This window comes from Scyliorhinus canicula, chromosome 9 (genome assembly GCF_902713615.1).
Source record: "Scyliorhinus canicula chromosome 9, sScyCan1.1, whole genome shotgun sequence".
NCBI classification, from domain to species: domain Eukaryota; kingdom Metazoa; phylum Chordata; class Chondrichthyes; order Carcharhiniformes; family Scyliorhinidae; genus Scyliorhinus; species Scyliorhinus canicula.
The window spans coordinates 148,806,310-148,825,982 of NC_052154.1; the positions used below are offsets into that span (position 1 = coordinate 148,806,310).

Below are 19,673 nucleotides of genomic sequence, written 5' to 3' on the forward strand. Positions count from 1 at the left end.
TCTCAGGCTGCTATTCAACGAGCCGGTTGTGCTGGGGGACCCCGCCCTGCACATGCACACCCGGCCATAGCAGAGGTATGTCGGAACCATGGCACTGAGCCCCTTGCCCATCCAGAGCTGGACTGGGCCCATCCCCCCGAGCACTGGGGCAGCAGCCCTGATGCCCACCAGCTGACTGCCAATTTTCAAAGATGGCTACTCACCTTCTCCGATCCCCACAACAGCCATTGCACTAGCTTCACATTTTTAAATAGGTGCGCAGTGCCCACGTGGTTGCTCGCTGGGGAGCCAGTTAGATCATGGGATGTTATTAGATTATGGAGTCCTTCCCATTAATAGGATGGAAATTGGCCTTAATTGGTAATTATTGGTCTCTCGCCACGCTACTGTGGGATCCGGATCTCGCCAATGGAAGTATCATAATATCCACTCATGTATATAATAGAGTGCAGACAGGCAGTGATTGACACACAGGATGACCAGTAAGCACACAGCACAGTCCAGCCAATCACCAGACAGGACACGACCACTATAAAGCCAGAGGGCACTAGGTTTCCCGCTCTCTCTGGACCCAGCCACTGAGACAATCAGAGTTCGTGAGCGAGCCAGTGCAAACACCATGCGGTAGCTAGTCAGTCTGGTCAGGCTAGTACTAGGTCTCCAGTCAAGTCAGCATAGTGTCAATCCACAGTTAAACATGTATAGTAGTTAAGACATTAAATAAAATCGTGTTGCATCTTATCGAGTGTTGGAGGTCTGTCTCTCGCTACACTGCATCAAGTGTAGTCCACATCGACCCAGCCTGCCCAACACATCAGGAAGCCGGCGGCCAGTGCAGTTCCCGATTTCAGCGATGTAACTGGCTGGCTCGGATTTGTGCCTAGCGCAGCCATTAGATCACGCCCAGTAGAACTTAGAAAATGATTAAAAAGACTCAATTTGTAAAAGTTCATCCTTGTTTTCAAATGCTTGCATGGCCTTTCCCCTCCCTATCTCTTTAACCTCATTTAGCCTTGCAACTCCAAGAGATATCAGTGCATCTCCAGTTATGGCCTCTTGTACATCTCCAGTTTTAAGCACTCGACCATTGGTGGCAGTCGTTTAACTGCCTAGGCCCTGTGGTGGTATGATTTGCATAGCTGTCTGCCATTGGTGCAGAACACCGACTTACCATTGGACCTGGCCGGTCATGTGCCTCTCGGCTGATTGGTTGAGACCAGTCATGTGACGGCTCTCCGATTGGTCGAGAGGCTGAGTTAACCAGTCCTCCAGAGCGAGGTATAAATAACCAGAACGCCTGGCGGTCATCCATTTACTGTAGTCGACCGCAGGGCTAACTTCTAGCTTATTAAAGCCTAACTTTTGTACAGCAACTCATCTCGCGTTCGATTGATGGTTCATTAATTTAATAAGCTAGAATTTTGAAGATGGAGCTCCGGATCAAGCCCGAATGCCTCCGCATCAGCCTGCAAACTCAGAACGCTTCAGAAATCTTTCAACATTGGCTGGCATGTCTCGAGGGATACCTGGCGTCTGCAAACAGCCCCCCCACCATGGCACAGAAGCTTCACATCCTCCACTCCAGTGTGGGCACGACAGCCTACGCGATGATCAGGGAAAGATTACGATGCGGCCATGCTTAAGCTGAATGGACAGTTTCTTAAACCAGTCAACAGAGTATTCGCCCGACATCTGCTGCCCACCAGACAACAGCTCCCCGGTGAGTCATTAGACCAATTTTACCAGGCCCTCGCTGTCCTGGGGAGGAATTGCTCCTGCCTCCAAGTTTCAGCCATGGAGCACATGGAACTTCTGATCAGAGATGCTTACGTGGCTGGGATGCAGTCTGCCGCTATCTGCCAGCGGATGCTGGAGAAAGACGGCCTCAGCTTAACTGAGGCACGGACTCTCTCCACCTCCTGGAGGTCGCCGATTTAAACGCCCGCGCCTATGTCCCCAGCCGCGCTGCACCACCCTGGGCCTCCTGGCACGCTTCCCCACCGCCATTCGCCACTCCCGACCTCCCTCAGGCCTGCGCCGCGGGACGCCCCGACAAGTCCGCGGGGCCCCGCTGCTATTTATGTGGGTTCGCGAAACCCCCTCGCCCGCGCTGCCCAGCCCGCTCCGCCCTCTGTAAGAGCTGCGGGAAGAAGGGCCACTTCCCCTCCGTCTGCCAGGCCAAATCGGTCGCTGCTGTACCGGGGATCCCCCACTCCGGGCCCTTGCTGGCCCCTCCAGTACGCCGCGCCGATCTCTTCCCCGCCCCCGGGCCCCTGCGCCCGGCCTGCGCGCCTCCCCCTCTCCTCCGGGCCCTTCCGGGCCCCCCTAGCGCACCGCACAACTCTCTCCTCGCCGCCCCCGGGCCCCTGCGCCTGGCCTGCGCGCCTCTCTGCCCCCGCTCTCAGCCGCTCCAGTCGGCCCACCGGCACCGCTAACTCCGCTCCCCTCAACCACGAGGGCCCCGCGGGCGCCGCCATCTTGGGGCGCCAACTCCACGTGCGGGTCCTGAGCGCCGCCATCTTGGGGCGCCGACTCCACGTGCGGGTCCTGGGCGCCACCATCTTGGGGCCCCGACTCCACGTGTGGGTACTGGGCGCCGCCATCTTGGGATCTCGACTCCACGTGCGGATCCTGGGCACCACCTTCCTGGACTGGCACGCAAGGTTCTGCCAGCTACTACTCGGGCGACGACGACTGCGACGATGGTTCTTGCATAGAATGCATTGAGCTAATCAGGGAGGGGTGCATTGGAGTCGGCGATTTTACATGCCTTCATCTTGTAGCCCGTTATATCTTGCAGACCTTGTCATAGACGGCGGGGGTCCATGTGATTGGCCTGGGACTAGAGCTTGGTCCGGTACTTTCCAATAGTCTGTACTTGGGGAAACTATGGTGTTGAGTTGTATCTACTTCGACATGTTCCAGAATGTTGGAGAAGTATGAAGCTTTTCATTCTTCCTGGAGTAGTAGGAAGAGGATAATGTGAAATATCAGCAATGAAAATACATCTGGATTTGTCATTCCATGACTGCAGGAATGCGAGGAAGATAAATGCTCATTATTTTGTCATTCAGATCATACTGAAATGATTTAGAACTGAGTTTGGAACATTTGAATTGTAAAATAAAAATGTAAAGTCTAAAAGAGAAAGATCTTGAATTTAGATAATGGCTTTCATGAGCTCAGAAAATCCCAAACATTTTATAACCTATGAAGTATTTTTGAAGTATCGTAACTGCTGTAATGCAGGAAGCACAGAATCTAATTAGCAAAAAGCAAGTTCATACAAACAGCAATGCGATGTTAAAAAATTCTTTCATGGGATGTGGGTTTAAGTGGTATAGTCAAGATTTGTTGCCCATTCCAAATTGCCTGTGCGAAAGTGTGATGGGCTGCCATTTGGAACCCCTGCAGTCCACAGTGCTGTTAGCAAAGTTGTTCCAGAATTTTGACCCAGAGAGATGTGAACTTACAAGTCAGGATGGTGTGTGGCTTGAAGGGGAACTTACAGGTGGTATTCCCAGGTTTTGGGGAGTGAAGGAGGTGAATTACTCGCCTTAAGAATTCCAAGCCTCTGACCTGCCACCATGTTTATATGGCTGGTCCAATTAGTTTCTGGTCAATGGTAACATCCTGTAAGTGGGGATTCCACAATGGAAGGAAGATGTAGAGGGAGATGCTCAGATTCTCTCTTGTTAGTGATCGTCATTATCTGGCACTTCTATGGTGTGAATGTTAAATGTAACTCTTCAGCCCCAGCCTGAATGTTGTCCAGGTCTTGCTGCTTCTGGACATTGACTGCGTCAGTATCTGAGGAGTTGCGAATGGTGATGAACATTGTGCTGTCGTCAGCGAACATTCCCATTTCTAACCTTGTGATGGAAGGAAGGGCATCTATGAAGAAGCTGAAAGTGGCTTGGCCTAGGTCACTACCCTGAAGATGTCCTGCAGTGATGTCCTGGAAATGAGGTGATTGACCTCCATCCATCTACCTTTGTTCCAGATATGACTCCAACCAGCGATTCCTGTTGAATTCAATTTTGCCAGTAATCTTTGGTAATGACCAGATTATAATTTTTGTGATATTGGTTTGAGGATAATTATTTGGAAGACACTGGAAAGAACTCACCTACTCTTCTGCAAACATTGCATTGAGTCTTTTATGTTTTCCTGAGATAGCAGATGCGGGTTTTTTGGTTTAATGTCTCATCCAAAACACAATATCACCGACAGTGCAACATTCCCTCAGTACTGCCTGTCTGACATTGTAGCACTCCCTCAGGACTGACCCTCCAACCTTGCAGAACTTCCTTACTGCTCCTCTGACAGTACAGCACTCCCTCAGTACTGCCCCTCCAACAATGCAATGCTCTCTCAGTACAACTGCCCTAATAGTTCTGACTCTCTGACACTGCAACACTCCTTCATTACTACCCCTCCGACAATGCAACACTCTATCAGCACTGGCCACTTGGCAGTGCTGCACTCGATCACCACTGGCCATTTGACACTGCAACCCTCCAACTGCACTGGCCCTCTGACACTGCAACCCTCCATTAGCACCGGCCTTCTGACATTGCAACACTTTATCTGCACTGACCCTCTGATAGTGCAACATTCCATTGATACTGGCCCTCCGACAGTATTTCGATTTAGCAGTGAAGTGAAATCTCTCAGTTTGCCCTAAGGGTTTGGATGGAGCTATTAAATTTATTTTCCGATGATTCACATTGAATAAAAAGGCCAATATTGAGAATTTTGCTGCAGTCCAAGAAGTTTGGAATAGATGCATTCTGTTTGTTTTATCTTCCCTCGCCAGACTGTGGAAAAGATCCAGGTGGTATTTGATTTAACAGTGTTTAAAGGAGATTTTTGTGTTTTTTAATAAATCTCTCTGTTCTTTTTGACCTAGTCCTCCAGTTTGTGAGTACAACAGACATTATCAAATTCTGCAGCTTTGTTCAGACCATGGAGGCGAGGCTGCAGAGAGCATTTGAGGAGGCTGCATCTCGGGCCACCAACTTAAAAAGTCACTTAAGCGTTCAGGTAAAACCTTTTTGTATTGAGGGGCAGGGGCTTTCGTTCCCCACTTTTGTGAGGGAGCACAGCAGAACAAATATAACTTGTGAGGTGATGCAGCGCGACTCAATGCTTGCCACACTTTGTTTGGAAGTGTAGCATGTAATAATTTCTGCTGTAGAGTGAGCTGTGTTCAAATTTCATCGCACCAGGATTGTAAAGGCCAAGTGCGCTACCTGCTATTAGGTCATGAAGATTTGCGTGCCATCTGAAAATCATGCATCAAAACACACAACTAGTCAGATTCATGGAATTCATCTTCTGAACATCATTGTAACTGAAGTAGTGTGTGCTCCATGTATGGGCTTATTGCAATTCCGTTATCTGCTTTGAAGGATTCCTTGCAGAGTCAGTGAATACTTTCCGTTACACATACCCCACTCTCCCTGTTGGTTTCTCTTAGACTCTCTCTTCCTGTGTTGATTTTTTTTCTCACTTTCCTCAACTCTCAATCTCTGATTTTCTCCATCTTTGTCTGTCTATTTCTCTCCTTTGCTATTTCTCTGCCTATTTTTCTTTCTTTGTCTCTGCCTATCTTTGTGTTGCTCTCTCTATGCCCTGTCTTTCTCTCTTTGTTTCTTTCTATCACTGTCCGTCACTATCTCTGTCTATCCCTCTCTCCGTTTTCCCTCTGTCATTCTCTCCATGTCTCTTTGTTCTCTATGTGCTTTTTTCTTTGCTTGTGTCACTGTTCTCTGTCTCTGACTGTGTCTCTCATTATCGTAATAATCATAATCATACAATTTACAGTGCAGAAGGAGGCCATTCAGCCCATCGAGTCTGCACCGGCCCTTGGAAAGAGCACCCGACTTAACCCCACACCTCCACCCTATCCCTGTAACACCACCTAACCTTTTTTGACACTAAGGGGCAATTTAGCATGCCCAAACCACCTAACCTGCATATCTTTGGACAGTGGGAAGAAACAGGAGCAACCTCTTTTACGCACTTTGTTCCTGAGTGTCTCTGTGTTCTTTGTGTTTCTCTCTGTGTTTTTGTCTCCGTTGTTTTTCTATCGCTGTGTCCCTCTTTCACTGTTTCTCTATCTGCATCAGCCCCTCTCCCTATCTCTTTGCTTTTCCCCTCTTTATTTTCCTCAGTTAATCCTCTCTCTGTTCTCTTGCGTGTGTCTGTGTTACCATTCTGTCTCTCGCTCTTTGCAGTGGATTCTATTCTGTCGGTATTACCAATTTCTCTACAGGACATCCAAACACCCCTTCATCATCATCATCATCATCATCAGCAAAGTCCCTAATATTTCTGCTGCCTTAGCCTATCTTCCTTATCATGATGTATTTTCTTTCTGCTTTAATTCTCTTTCTCGCCCCCACCCCCAACTCCTCCCCCAAGCATCAGCTATACTTTGCTGAAACGCATTGTACCAGGCTGGCACTGCCAGAGTACCTACAATGAGCAGGATTTGCATTGCAACGTCTCGTGAGATCGCGTTGAATTTCGCGAGGCTTAGCGATCCGGTTAGATCCCGAGAAGGGGTCTCCCGGCTTTCATCGGCCGCGCTGCACCGTGGTGAGCTGCTTTGAGCGCAGCATGGCCATTGGATTGTGCCCATAGTCTCCCAAAGAGAGAACCTCGCCCACTATCTTCACCATGACCAAAAACCTCTCCGTGGTGGCAAACACCTGGGCAGGTTGTCTCCTATGTTGCTCCGCTAACTCTTCCTCTACCACTGTCCGTCGCCAGCTAGATTCCCATTTGGATTAGCCCACAGCTTCTCATTTTTTTTGCTTTGCTTGGCATTCTCCAAAGCTTCCATTCATTAGCCTTGAGGCTAATGAATTGAATTACTTGGCCACGTCAATTAAGTGTCAACCATGTTAATGTGGGACCAGATTCACACGTGGGCCAGGCCAGGCAGAATGAGGAAAGCAGGATTGCTTCCCTGAAGGGCATTAGTGAACCACAAACAATCCTGCCACTAATAACAGCTTTATGTTCAAATGTTTTCAAGTGAATTCACATTAAAATAGCCATGCTGGCATTTAAGCTACAAGCTCTTTAGATTATGAGCCCACACTGGCAACTAAAGATAACCATTACACCATCGGAGCCAGTCTGGAGGGAAGCTCCAGTCTGCAATCATCACATTAAAATGTCCCTGTAAAATTCAGCATTTGTGACATTTGAACTCTTGGTTACAAAAGATGTGACTCAGTAAAGCATAAAATGGTCAGTTTCACTTGCTTTCTTATTGTGGTTTCATTGTCAAAGGTCTATTCTTAATGAAGTGTCTGAATGGTTGCTCCGATTCATATTTTGCAACATAAAACAGTCTGCGATTATCATAGTAAATTTATTGCTGGTATCTTTCGCCCTCGAGGCAAGCCTTTCTCTGTCAATTTAATTTTCTGAGTAATTGAAATCACCATGGCAACAGCAGATAGTCAGAGTGCCCTCCATTTTAGATCTAATCAATTCCCCATCAATCTATTCATTTTGTCTGGCGATCTGACATTTGCCTATGACTAATTTACTACTTTTACCACCTCAGACCAGCACTATCATTTTATGGCATTTTATCTTCCAGTTATATCTCAAAGCCTCAATTGCCTAATGTTCTCAGTACGAGGCCCACCGTTCTTTGATGTTCTTCTAATGATTTGTTTTGCTGATTCACCCGTTCAAATTCTTCTTAGTAAATTCTGTTACACCTGGTACTTTGCTGGGTATAAGTTACTCTGGTTTCATTACTTCAAATCTAACACCCTCGGCCAGATTTTAATGTGACACCCAGAGAGGTGCCGTTAAATGCAAAATTATTTTGAAATGCTAATGCCTTATTTGGACCGAAGGCAAACTTGGAATCAGTTAGCGATGCCGAGTGTCTCCGGGGATTGGGGGGGGGGGGGGGCAGCCAAAGTAAATGATCCGCACAAATCAACACTTTTCATTCATTTAAAAGCAAGCATATCTCCCCAGAATTAATCTAAAAGCTGGGCTTATGTGCACCAGACTGGGTTCGGGTTCACCAATTAGACCTTTAAAAATGTGTCTCTCACCCTCCCTGACCTCTTAGCAAGCTTCCCAGAGAGCTTAGAGGGCTGTTAATTGGAGGCAAGCAGATTCCCCATTTCGCCCATCCCCCTAGGTGATTTCATGGAGGTGCAGAAATCTTGAGGGGTCTTAATAGCGTAAGTAAGGAGAAACTATTTTCACTGACAGAAGGGTCAGACGACACTGATTTAAGATAATTGGCAAAATTGGGCAAGACATAAGAATTTTTTAATGCAGCGAATTTTTGTGATGCACTGTCTGAAAGTGAGGAGGAAGCAGATTCAATAGTAACTTTCAAATTGCATGAGTGCTTGAAGGGAAAGGTGTTGAAGCTCTATGGGGACAAGCGAGTGGGACTAATTGAATAGCTCTTTCAAAGAGGCATGATGGGCTGAACAGCATTCTTCTGTGCTGCATCATTCTATGGATATGAATTCAATATCAGAATGTTAAAATCCAGGTGTACAAGCCAGAATAAATGTTCTTGCTCATCCTTTCCCATTTTATTCCCATAATTTAATGACCCTAATAACATTTTACGTGTGGGGTGGGATTTTCCACGCCGAAATCACGCTCGGCGCGGGTGCGGAAAATGGGCGTCAAACCCGAGATCGGGTCCGACGCCGCTCCCGCGATTCTCCACTCCCCGGAGAAGCACTGCCAATCGGACGCGTGCAGTCGACGCGGTGCCGGTCAAGGACCATTGAAAGAGGCCCTCGTGGCGATTCTCCAGGTGCAGCTGGCTGCGTTCCCGCCGGCGTGGTCCTCTCGTCCTCTCATGGTTCCACCCGGTGGGCACTCAGCATGTCAGCTGCGGACTCACCAGGGTGGGGGGCCTCCAGGACGACCAGGCTATCGATCGGGGGCCACCGATCCGCAGTCGACACCGGCCGCCGCCGTGCGCATGTGCGGACCCCGCCCGAAAGTGCAGGGCACCGTTTCAACAGCCGGAGCAGCGAGGAGCACTCGGGGGGCCCTACTAGCCCCCTGCATATCGGAGAATCACCCTGGACTTTCTCCAGGTAAATCCAGAATGATTTGTGCGCATTTTTTCGTGGGCGTGGGGACATAGCCCCATTATTGGAGAATCCTGCCCACGGATTCTCCAGTTTTGTAAAGAAAGAAATTATTCTTGAACTTTTGATTAGCTCCCAATATTACGTACAGAAATTAGACCTAATCTTCAGGCTCATCCAGAGTGACCTTGAGAGAGCAACAATGCATTGAAGTAACCTTTCTCGAGGCTGAAAGATTTTTAATGATCGCCAACGTTTTGTTTTAGACAAGTCTAGATTGCCTGAGGTTCTGTACTTTCGTTATCACATTCATGTTCCATTTCACTGAATTTCAGCTGCATGTTTTATGTGCATTTTTCTGCAAAATGTTTATTGCAAATTGATGATGCAAATCATACAATATAACAATATATGGGAATTTTAACCATTTCTAAGAGGAAAATCAAGATTAACGGGTACATTTTTTCAAAGGGTATAAACTATTGACACACATATTTGAAGAGCATGTATTGCTTAAAGGGTTTGTATTGTTTAAAGGGTAAGTATAATTTACGGAATTTATTATTTGAAGGGGTTGTGCCATGTTATAGGGTTTGTATTGTTTAAAGGGCTCATATCGTCCAACAGGGTTTTTTGCTGTTTAGGGGATTTATACCAATTAATGGGCATGCAATGCTTATTTAAAGGGCTTGTTTCATTTGAGACATTTGTGCAGTTGAAGGGGTTTGCGCATTTTAAAGACATGTATCATTTAAAGGATTGTATAATTTGAAAGGTTCATATTTTGTAATGAATGCATGTTATTAAAAGAGGTTGCATCATTTGAAGATTTGTATTTTTTAAACAAGTTGCTGTTATTCAAAGGGGTTATGGAATTGTGCTGTTTAAAGGATTTGTGTGGTTTAAAGGTGTGCATTGTTTCAAAGCTGCAAATTGACGAAAAGTTAAGTATTGTTAAAGTGTAAGTGCAAACAAATACTTTACATTCTGGAGAAGCATCTGAATGCCACTTGCATATTGTTTTCCCTCTAGATTTTGAACACGTCCGTGACTGATGGCTCTACAGCTGTCACAATGGTGTACATGGTGAGGAATGAGAGCACTCTTCTCAATGGAACAACATCCAGCAGCCTCTTACATCGCCTGACAGCTGCTGAGCTGGGATACTACCTTGCTTACCCACCTCTGATCCTTGCTGAACGTAAGTGCTCTCAATCATGTATCATTTTGTTCCGCAATTAAGACACAGCATAGCAAACAAGTTGATGAGGAAGACAAGGAGCTGAATGATGGATCGTTCTGGGAGGGAGGTGTGGTGGTAGGGGGGGCAATAAATGATGTACTTGACAGAGTTAGGAGGAGAAACTAATAAAAAATAGAAACCTTTATGTTGAGTCTTTCGCAACCTCAGGATGTCCCACATCTTTGCGGTCAATGAAATGCTTTTCAAAGTACAGCCAACTGTAGTAATAAAGGAAATGTGGCAGCCAATATGTGTACAGCAAGGCCATGGCAAGCAATGTGATAATGGCCACATAAGCTGTTTTGGCCTGGACATCGGCGAGAACTGCCCTGCTTTTCTTCAAAATAATGCCACGGAATCATTTACATCCATTTGAGCAGATAGGGAGGACCTCGATTTAACACATTATTCAAAATCAGCCTCCTTTGAAGCTGTAGCACCCTCTCAATACTGCACGGGAGTACTGGCTTGGATCTTGGGTTCAAACCTCTGGGCTGGGAGTTGTGCCTACAATGTATGACTCATGTGTGACTGCTAGGCACTGAGTCGCATCTGATATCTTAAAATAATAATAACTCATTGTCACAAGTAGGCTTCAATGAAGTGACTGTGAAAAGACCCGAGTCGACACATTTTGGCGCCTGTTCAGGGTGACTGGTATGAAAATTGAACCCGCGCTGCTGGCCTTGTTCTGCAATACAATACAAGTGTTTAGCCCACTGTGCTAAACCAGCCAGAGATGCATGATCTATGATTAGACAGGTGTGAGGAGAACCAAGCAAGAGCAGTCTTGAAGAGCTAGGCAGTGAAGAAAATATATTGTAAGAGAGTGGTTAAGAGAATAGAAGAGCCTGCTAGACTGGCCCCAGTTGAAGACCCAAACCTACCTTCTAATCCAGCTTCATTGACGATCGTTGTTGGGGACTGGTTGTAGTTCCAATAGTGGCCACCGCTCCAGGTAGCACTGCTGGGATTGGAGAGCTGCCAGCCCTCTGATTGGACCTTCCTCCCCGATGGAGGCAGAAGTCTTGCCTTGAGCCAATTAACAGCCTGACAGCGGTAAAATTGTCTTGGGGTAACCTGGTCAAGAGAAGGTGGGGGGAGCGGCATCTGCATTTTCCTAAGATTTAAGTCTACTTAAGGTGAGTGAGGGAGTCCAGGTCAATAGTGCAATGACCTGTTATAGGAATGATCTAATACCTCCATCTGGACCTGTAAAGACTTAATTACCTGCAAAGACTCGCATTCAAAGTGTCATCTTACATCATTGACTTTGACTATGTATGTGTTTCTGGGACCCATTTCTTCATTCACCCGAGGAAGAAGCTGCACTCCGAAAGCTAGTGATTTGAAACAAACTTTTGTTGTAAGACTTCTTACTGTGCCCACCCTAGTCTAATGCCGGCATCTCCATATGAGAACTATATAGAGATACAGAAGTATATCATGCAGGTCTTCACCTTGGGGGCCACACTGCCCGGGCCCCTGCTCTCAGGACCCTGCGCTTTTCCCCCATGGGTCGGGCTTTGCGCACATCTGCGCGATAGGCTCAGAGTGTGTCATATGTCCAAAGATTGCCCCTAAAGGTGCCACGCTACCACATCCCTCCCCCTTAGGTCCCTCGACACATATATACACATCACAGGTTATTTACAGTTAACTATGTACATTGAGGGCAGAAACATCAGGTGGGAGGTAATACAGTACAGTCCTTCACAAGGTCAAACTGTCAGGTTAGGCCTGGTGGAACGCCTTCAGCAGTGAAGCAGTGTCTTTGTCAACAGCATGAGGTTGCTTCAAGGTCTCGACAGTTGCCTTTGGCGTGTTCCCCACCCTCCGGTCCCCACAAGAGTAGTGGGAGGGTTCTCTTCTGAAGACCCCCCCCCCCGCCATTCCCTTGCTTCAGGCTCCACCGAAGAGGCGTTGGTAGTGCTCACTGGAACCATCTGTTCAGTAGTTGGGGCTGAAGCCTCTCTGCTCCTATGTGGTCTACGTCCTTCTGCACTTGTCCCCCTTGTAAGTCTACTGGGTGTGAGGCAAGACCAGATTTTGCCACAATTGCCCCTGATATCCACAATGAACCAGATGCAAAGTTTCTTACAAAAACTAGGTTGCCAGTTTTAAACGATCTGTTGTCTTTCATTGAATCGTGATACTTCTTTAGGGAGGCTTGCCGCGTCTCCACCCTATTGGGGAACACCTGGTCTACCAGATGGTGGTTAGCATAAATGCTTCACAGCTCCAGGGTCCCAGGTTCGATTCCCGGCTGGGTCACTGTCTGTGCGGAGTCTGCACGTCCTCCCCGTGTGTGCGTGGGTTTCCTCCGGGTGCTCCGGTTTCCTCCCACAGTCCAAAGATGTGCGGGTTAGGTGGATTGGCCATGCTAAATTGCCCGCAGTGTCCTAAAAAGTAGGGTTAGGGGGGGGGGGGGTTGTTGGGTTACGGGTATAGGGTGGATACGTGGGTTTGAGTAGGGTGATCATTGCTCGGCACAACATCGAGGGCCGAAGGGCCTGTTCTGTGCTGTACTGTTCTATGTTCTATTACGAAGGCAACAACCCATTAATTGCATTGCTGGTGTGACCCCAGCAGTGATGTGAGGGGTGGTGTTGTACAGAAGGAGGAAATGAGCCAATTTGAGGCGTAACGGCCTGTCTGATTGTCTTTACATTGCAGCTTTTAAAGTTTGCACCGCTCTTCGAGGCCGGGTGATAAGGGGCCATTTGGATGTGGTGGGTGCCATTAGTCTGATGAATGGTGAAAATGTTCTTCTAGGGTTTTTTTTTCAAGTAAAAGACAATTCAGCGTGGCAAATCCAACTACCCTACGCATCTTTTGAGTTGTGGGGGTGAGACCCACACAGACACAGGGAGAACATTCAAACTCCACACTGTGTGACCCGGGGCCGGGATCGAACCTGGGACCTCGGCACCCGAGGCAGAAGTGCTAACTACTGCACCATTGTGCCGCCCATACATCGTGTTTTGATGGTGGTTGTTGTGGTTGGCGTCCTCATTTCCTGGACGGCAAGCCATTTGGAGCGGGCGTCCACAAGGACGTTCTTCCTAGAAAGGGACCAGTGAAATCAATGTGTTACCTTGTCCACGGATGACCAGGCCCCTCCCATGGAGGCAGCTGAGCCGCAGGTGGAAAGGTTTGTTGTGACTGACAGAAGTCACATTGCCGAACCAGGTTCTCAATATCTTTGTCACTACCTGGCCACCATATGTAGCTCCTGGCCAACATTTTCATCTTGGTCTGGCCAGGGTGAGCACTGTGCATCATCTGCAGTAGTGGCAGTGGCTCTCTTGCTGGGGATGGTGCCACCACCTGGGAACCCCAAAGCAATACTCTGTTTTCACAACTAAGTTAATCTTTCCTCCGTTTACAGGACCCGAGCTGATCTGATTTGTCGTGGTACCATCCACTTAGAATGATTTGTTTGACCTTCAATTGGTCTGTGTCCCATTGGGTCTAGTTCCTGATGTGGGTCAAGGGGACCAGCAGGGTATCCAGAAAATTTAACATCAGGACAATCTCTTGTGGCACAGGCGGCTGTGCAAGACTTTGGGGGAGCGGGAGCCGACACCGGCATTGGAGATCTGCTGCCTTGGTTGATGTTGGAAATCATAGCTATAAGCCACTACTCGCAAGGCATTTGCACCCTGGTTGAAGCAATTGATGGAATTGGTTTATCCTCACGGAGTACCCCCAGGGGGGCTGGTTTGGCACAGTGGGCTAAATAGCTGGCTTGTAATGCAGAACAAGGCAGCAGCGTGGGTTCAGTTCCCTAACTGAATCCCTGAATAGGCGCCGAAATGTGGCAGCTAGGGGCTTTTCACAGTAACTTCACTGAAGCTTACTTTTGACAATAAGCGATTATTATTATGATGTTATTTTTAATGGTGTGTGGTTGGTTACAATGATGTACCGGTGGCCATACATGTACCAATGAAATTTTTTAACACCGTGTATCACACCTAGGCCCTATTTTTCAATTTGTGCATACTTTTGTTGCCGAATGTTTGGGAGGCAGAGGCTGTCAGTGCCATCCTCTATCTCATGGGACAGGACCGCCTCTATCCCATAAGGTGAAGAGTCGAAGATTAAAATTATTGGTTTGCCTGGGTCAAAATGGACCAATTAGCTGGACGGCTGTAGTGCCTGTTTGGCTTGATGGGAAGCTTGCTTTTGTGGATCTTTCCAATACTATTGTAGCGGCACTAACATGGTTGCCAAATTAGGCATGAACTGGCTGTAGTAATTTACAATGCTGAGAAACAATTTCAATTCTGCAACATTCTTCGACCCAGGGACATCCGAAGGGCACAAGCCTTTTGAGCCCACCTTAAATTCCAAATACGTGACCTCGCTGGCCTGAAATGTGCACTTCTCTCATTTTAATCTGATACCAGCATCTCTGAACCTTTGAAAGACTTTTTCTGAGCTGGGCAGATGCTCTTCGTGTGAAGTCACCGTCACTGAGACATTGTCTAAGTACAGCACAAATTTTGGGATTCCTTGTAACAAGTTCTCCATTGTCCACTGAAATATTGCACAAGCAGATGATATCCCAAAACTGGTATATTGGAATAGTCCCTTGTGCATATTGATGGTTCCAGATATCCTAGAGTCCTCGTCCAGTTCAAGTTTTAAATAAGTGTGACTTACGTCAAGCTTTGTATATGTGAGGCCCCCCAGCAAGTCTTGTGCAAGTACGAAAAGGTGTTTCAAAATGGGCTTGATCGAATACCAGGGGAAAAGGCAAAAATTTAAGCGAATCCCAAGTCCTTACCAAAATTCTTCAGAGCTAGGCCTGCCCTATATGATCTACGCAAGAAAGTCAAGACCGAGATGACACGCTTGAAATAATTAAGGACCATGAAACGGGTACAATTCTCCGAATGGGCGCCCCCCCCCCCCCCCCATTAACTTTGCATAGAAGTCTTCTATCCGAGGGAATGGATGCTTGTTGAGTTGGGCCGCTTGATTTATGGTGAATTAATAATCACCTCAGATTCTGACAGAATGGTCAAGTTTTAAAACAGGACGATAGTAGTTAGGAAAACAACTCTGATCTCTGAATCAAAAAGTGTGGTCTGTTCTCTATTTACCTCGGTGAAAATCGCCTATGTAAGCGGCTGCACAGCGGAACACAGGAGAAGCTGGAGGTAGACCTCTGACTTTCTCGTCCCCTTCTTCTAGCGCAGCTTACTGGCTACCATTGACGATGCATCCTAATTTAAGAAAGAATAAACTTACGTTAATGTGACAAATTGTCATGTCATCAGGACATCCCAAAGAATGACATGTGACAGAGCCCAATGATGAGCAATGCATTAAGATTTTGATAAAATAGAATCCAGAGTGAAGACATTTGACTTATTGTGCCTCTAGTGGTTCTTTCAAAGAACTGTGCAATTAGCACCACTTTCCACCCCCACTTGCACTTTACCTGTCACACTGAAAATGTTTCCCATCAGGTATACATCCAATTTTCTTTGGAAAGTTATTCAACTTCTACCAGCCTTTCAGACAGGGTATTCCAGATTACAATAACTTGCGCCATTAAAAAGTCTCCTCACCTTACCACTGATTCTTCTGATGGTTGTCTTAAATCTGTGCCCTTTGGCTATTGAACCCCCCCTGCCAGTGGAAATAGTTTCTACTTTTTTGCTCTTTCTAAACCTCTTGTACTTCTGAACACTTGTGCCAGAAAGCTGTTCTTTTCATTTGCCCCTGTTGCACTCTTTGTTCGGACGTATGTCTTTTGGATTTTGATGGGTTTTTTTACCCTCACGAGTCAGAATTGGGAGGAAATTCGGGCAGTGTTTCAGTTATAGAGAGAATTGTTTTCTGACCTGTTGCAGCGATACTGAGGCAAAAGAAGGGAAGTGTTTACAGCTTTCTCAGTTCGAGTTGCTGTGGCAACATGCACTACCCGACTGTTTGCAGAATGAATTTTGTCACCAAGGCCCAATGATACAATCTGTCAAGATTTCTAATGACAGGGCATTTCTAGTAACATGTAATGTTTATCAGTTGGTTTGCTGAAGCAATAGTGTGCTTGAAGTTAGTTCAAAAGAAGATTGTGTAGTTAAATTGAGGGGTTATCTAATCAAAGTGTTTGGAATGGAAAATCAATTTGATGGGGCAAGTATGGAGAAACTAGTTCCCCTGGTGGGGAATCAAGACCAAAGGGGCTTAACTTTAACATAAGAAACAGGCCATTTGGGAGAGAAATCCAGGAACATTTTTTTCACGCAAGAGTAGTAGAAATCTGGAATACTCTTGCCAACAAAAAGCTGTGGATGCTGGAGGGCAACTAGACATTACAAAACAGAGATGGCTACATTCATTGTTGTCCTGTTGCCACTCCATTTAGCCATGCACCATGGACCCATTTCATTTAATCTATCCTGCTTTCCACCTTATCACAGACCTTCCTTTTTGTTCTTTTACACCCGCCCCAACCCCCCACAGCCATTCCATGTGCTTAAAACCTGCTATGGCTCCCAACTATTCCCAGTTCTGCCGAAAGATCCTTGATCTGAGATGTTTGCTCTGTTCATCTCTCCACAGATCCTGTCTGACCTGCTGAGAATTTCCAGCACTTTCTGTTTTTATTTCAGACTTCCAGCATTTTACTGTTGTAGCAATAGGTTTTGTTGGTTAGGGCATCAAAGGATATGGAGTTAAGTTGAATAAATAGAACTGATCAGCCGTGATCTAATTGAACGATGGAGGTGGCTTGAGGGGCTGAATGATCCACTCTTGATCTGACGTTCCTATGTTTCTCACTCTCCCTCTATTTTTCTCTCTCTCTCTATGTCATTGAGGTGGCACAGTGGTTAGCACAGCTGCCTCACAACGTCAGGGACCTGGGTTCAATTTTGACCATGGGTGAATATGTGGAGTTTGCACGTTCCCAGTGTCTGCATGGTTTTCCTCCGGGAGCTCCGGTTTCCTTCCACAGACCAAAGATGTGCAGGTTAGGTGGACTGGCCATGCTAAATTGCCCTTTAATGTCCAAAGATGAGCAGGTTAGGTGGGATTAAGGGGATATGGTGAGAGAGTGGGTCTAGGTCAGGTGTTCTTTCGGAGGGTCAATGCAGATTTGACGGGCTGAATGACCTTCTGCGATTCTATAGATTCCAAAACATAAAGTCAGCAACAAATACGTGCCGAGCAAATTACATTTTCCAATCTCTTGACATTATTACTTTTCTTTCAATGTAATTAACTCTAAATTAATTACAAATTAAAACTAGGAAAATCTGATAGTGTTGGGAAGTTGGAACCCATGTGGATTATCAGACACAACATTGACACTCCTGGAAGAAGCTTATTAGATTGTAATGATAGTTCATCAGCTGTGTCATTAAGGCAGTATTTCTCATGGGTGTTTCAGACATTGCAGTAGTTTTTCTTCATATATTTTCTTGAGCAGCTAATGCGTATAAGGACTTAAAAAGTCAAAGGGAATGTTTCTGCTTTTATTGACAGAATGTAGAAAATGAGTTGCCCAGAATTAGGCCATTTGGCCTGTTGTGGCTGCGTCAGCTGTAAAAGAGCTAATCAACCTAATCCCACTTTCCAGCTCTTGATATGCAACCTCGGAAGTGGTGCCACTTCAAATGCTTGTCCAAGTGTTTCTTTTCAATGTGATGAGGGTTTTGCTTCTAACGCCCTTTCTGGGGCCACAATTCACAGGGGTCACGGGAATTCCCGTCCGAGGTAAATGAACCTTGCAGTGGACTGCCAAGTTGTCTGCTTGCCTGCGACGATTCTAGTGGTGGGCGGAGCTTTAAAACATACACCGTGGAGTGAGTTCCAGATCTCACCACCTTCTGGGTGAAAAAAGCCACACCCTAAAGACATTCCACAGTGAGTTATTGTTCTTTTCAAGGCTAACGCAACAGCTAATTGTTACAGTGAGCTCAGCCAAACAGCAGCATTCTGTAGGTAAATGGCCAATTAATTTGATTTTGCTGGTATTAATTTGAGTGAGGATTGGCTGCACACATTGTGCTCCTGTTCTGTCACATTTATCAATTGTTCAGTGAGATATCGGTCGATGCTTTTCTTCTGTTAGTATTTTCTTTCCGCGAACATGGCAGATGTCCAACACCTAATTAGATTTTTTCTAACTTTGTTTCTGGAAGGTCAGTCCTTTATCATCGTTCTGTCTCTCATTATTTGCATAGAGAAGTGCACAACACCATTCTTGAGCTGGGAGTGCAGTAATTCATTATGGATGTTTTCTGACTCTTTCTGAGTCCCTTGCTTCCCATGTAGTGTCCATGCTCTTTGATGACAGAGTCGTACAAGAGGCACACACATGGAGAAGGTACCTGTGGTTTTTGACCTGGTGCTGTTATGGGCCTTATCTCTGCTATAAGCCTAAATCTAGCGCAGCACATAAATGACTGGGCACACCATTCCACTCCATAAGATGTAGGAGCAGAAGTAGGCCATATGGCCCATCGAGTCTGCCCCATCATCCAGTGAGATCATGACTGACCTAATATGATAATCCTCAACTCCACTTCTCTACCCATAAATCTTGATTCGCTGACTGATTAAAAATCTGTCTAGCTCAGCCTTGAACATACTTAAGAACCAGCTTCTATGGCCCTCTGTAGTAAAGAATTTCACAGGTTCACAAGTGAAAGAAAAAAAATCCTCCTCATCTCTGTTTTAAATGGCATCCCCATTATCTGAGATTATGCCCTCTGGTCCCAGACTCCCCCACAAGGGGAAACATCCTGCTAAACCCCTTCAGGATCCTATATGTCAATAAGGTCACCTCTCTTCTAAACTCCAATGAGTATGGGCCCAACCTACTGAACCCCTCCTCCTACAAATACCCCTCCATACACGGGATCAACCTAGTAAACTTTCTTTGTCTTGAATTTAAATTGAACAAATAAATTTGGAATTGTAAAGCTCCTATCAATGATGGCCATGAAACTATTATTGATTGTTGTAAAACAAAACTCAGGTTCATCTGTGACCTTTAAGGAAGGAAATCTACCATCCTTACATGGTCTGGGCTACATGAGATTCCAGGTTCACGGCATTGTAGTTGACTCTTAACTGCCTGCCAAAATGTCCTAGCAAGCCACTCAGTTCAGGGGCATTTAGGGATGGGCAACAAATGCTGGCCCAGCCAGCGATGCACACATCCCATGAAAAAAAAGTCTTTATTATTGTCACAAGTAGGGTTAGATTAACACTGGAGTGAAGTTACTGTGAAAATCCCCTAGTCACCACATTCCGGCGCCTGTTCAGGTACACTAAGGGAGAATTCAGAATGTTTA

The 19,673-nt window shown here is 46.2% G+C and overlaps 1 protein-coding gene across 1 annotated transcript in view; it reads left to right on the top strand.

The window, feature by feature from the left end:
- kiaa1549la (KIAA1549-like a) overlaps positions 1–19,673 on the top strand; it is a 335,236-nt gene that overhangs the window by 128,980 nt on the left and 186,583 nt on the right. Inside the window, exons 6-7 of the mRNA XM_038807890.1 lie at positions 4,913–5,046; positions 10,140–10,308. Of these exons, the coding sequence (XP_038663818.1) occupies positions 4,913–5,046; positions 10,140–10,308 (303 nt within the window). The remainder of the gene's footprint in view (positions 1–4,912; positions 5,047–10,139; positions 10,309–19,673) is intronic.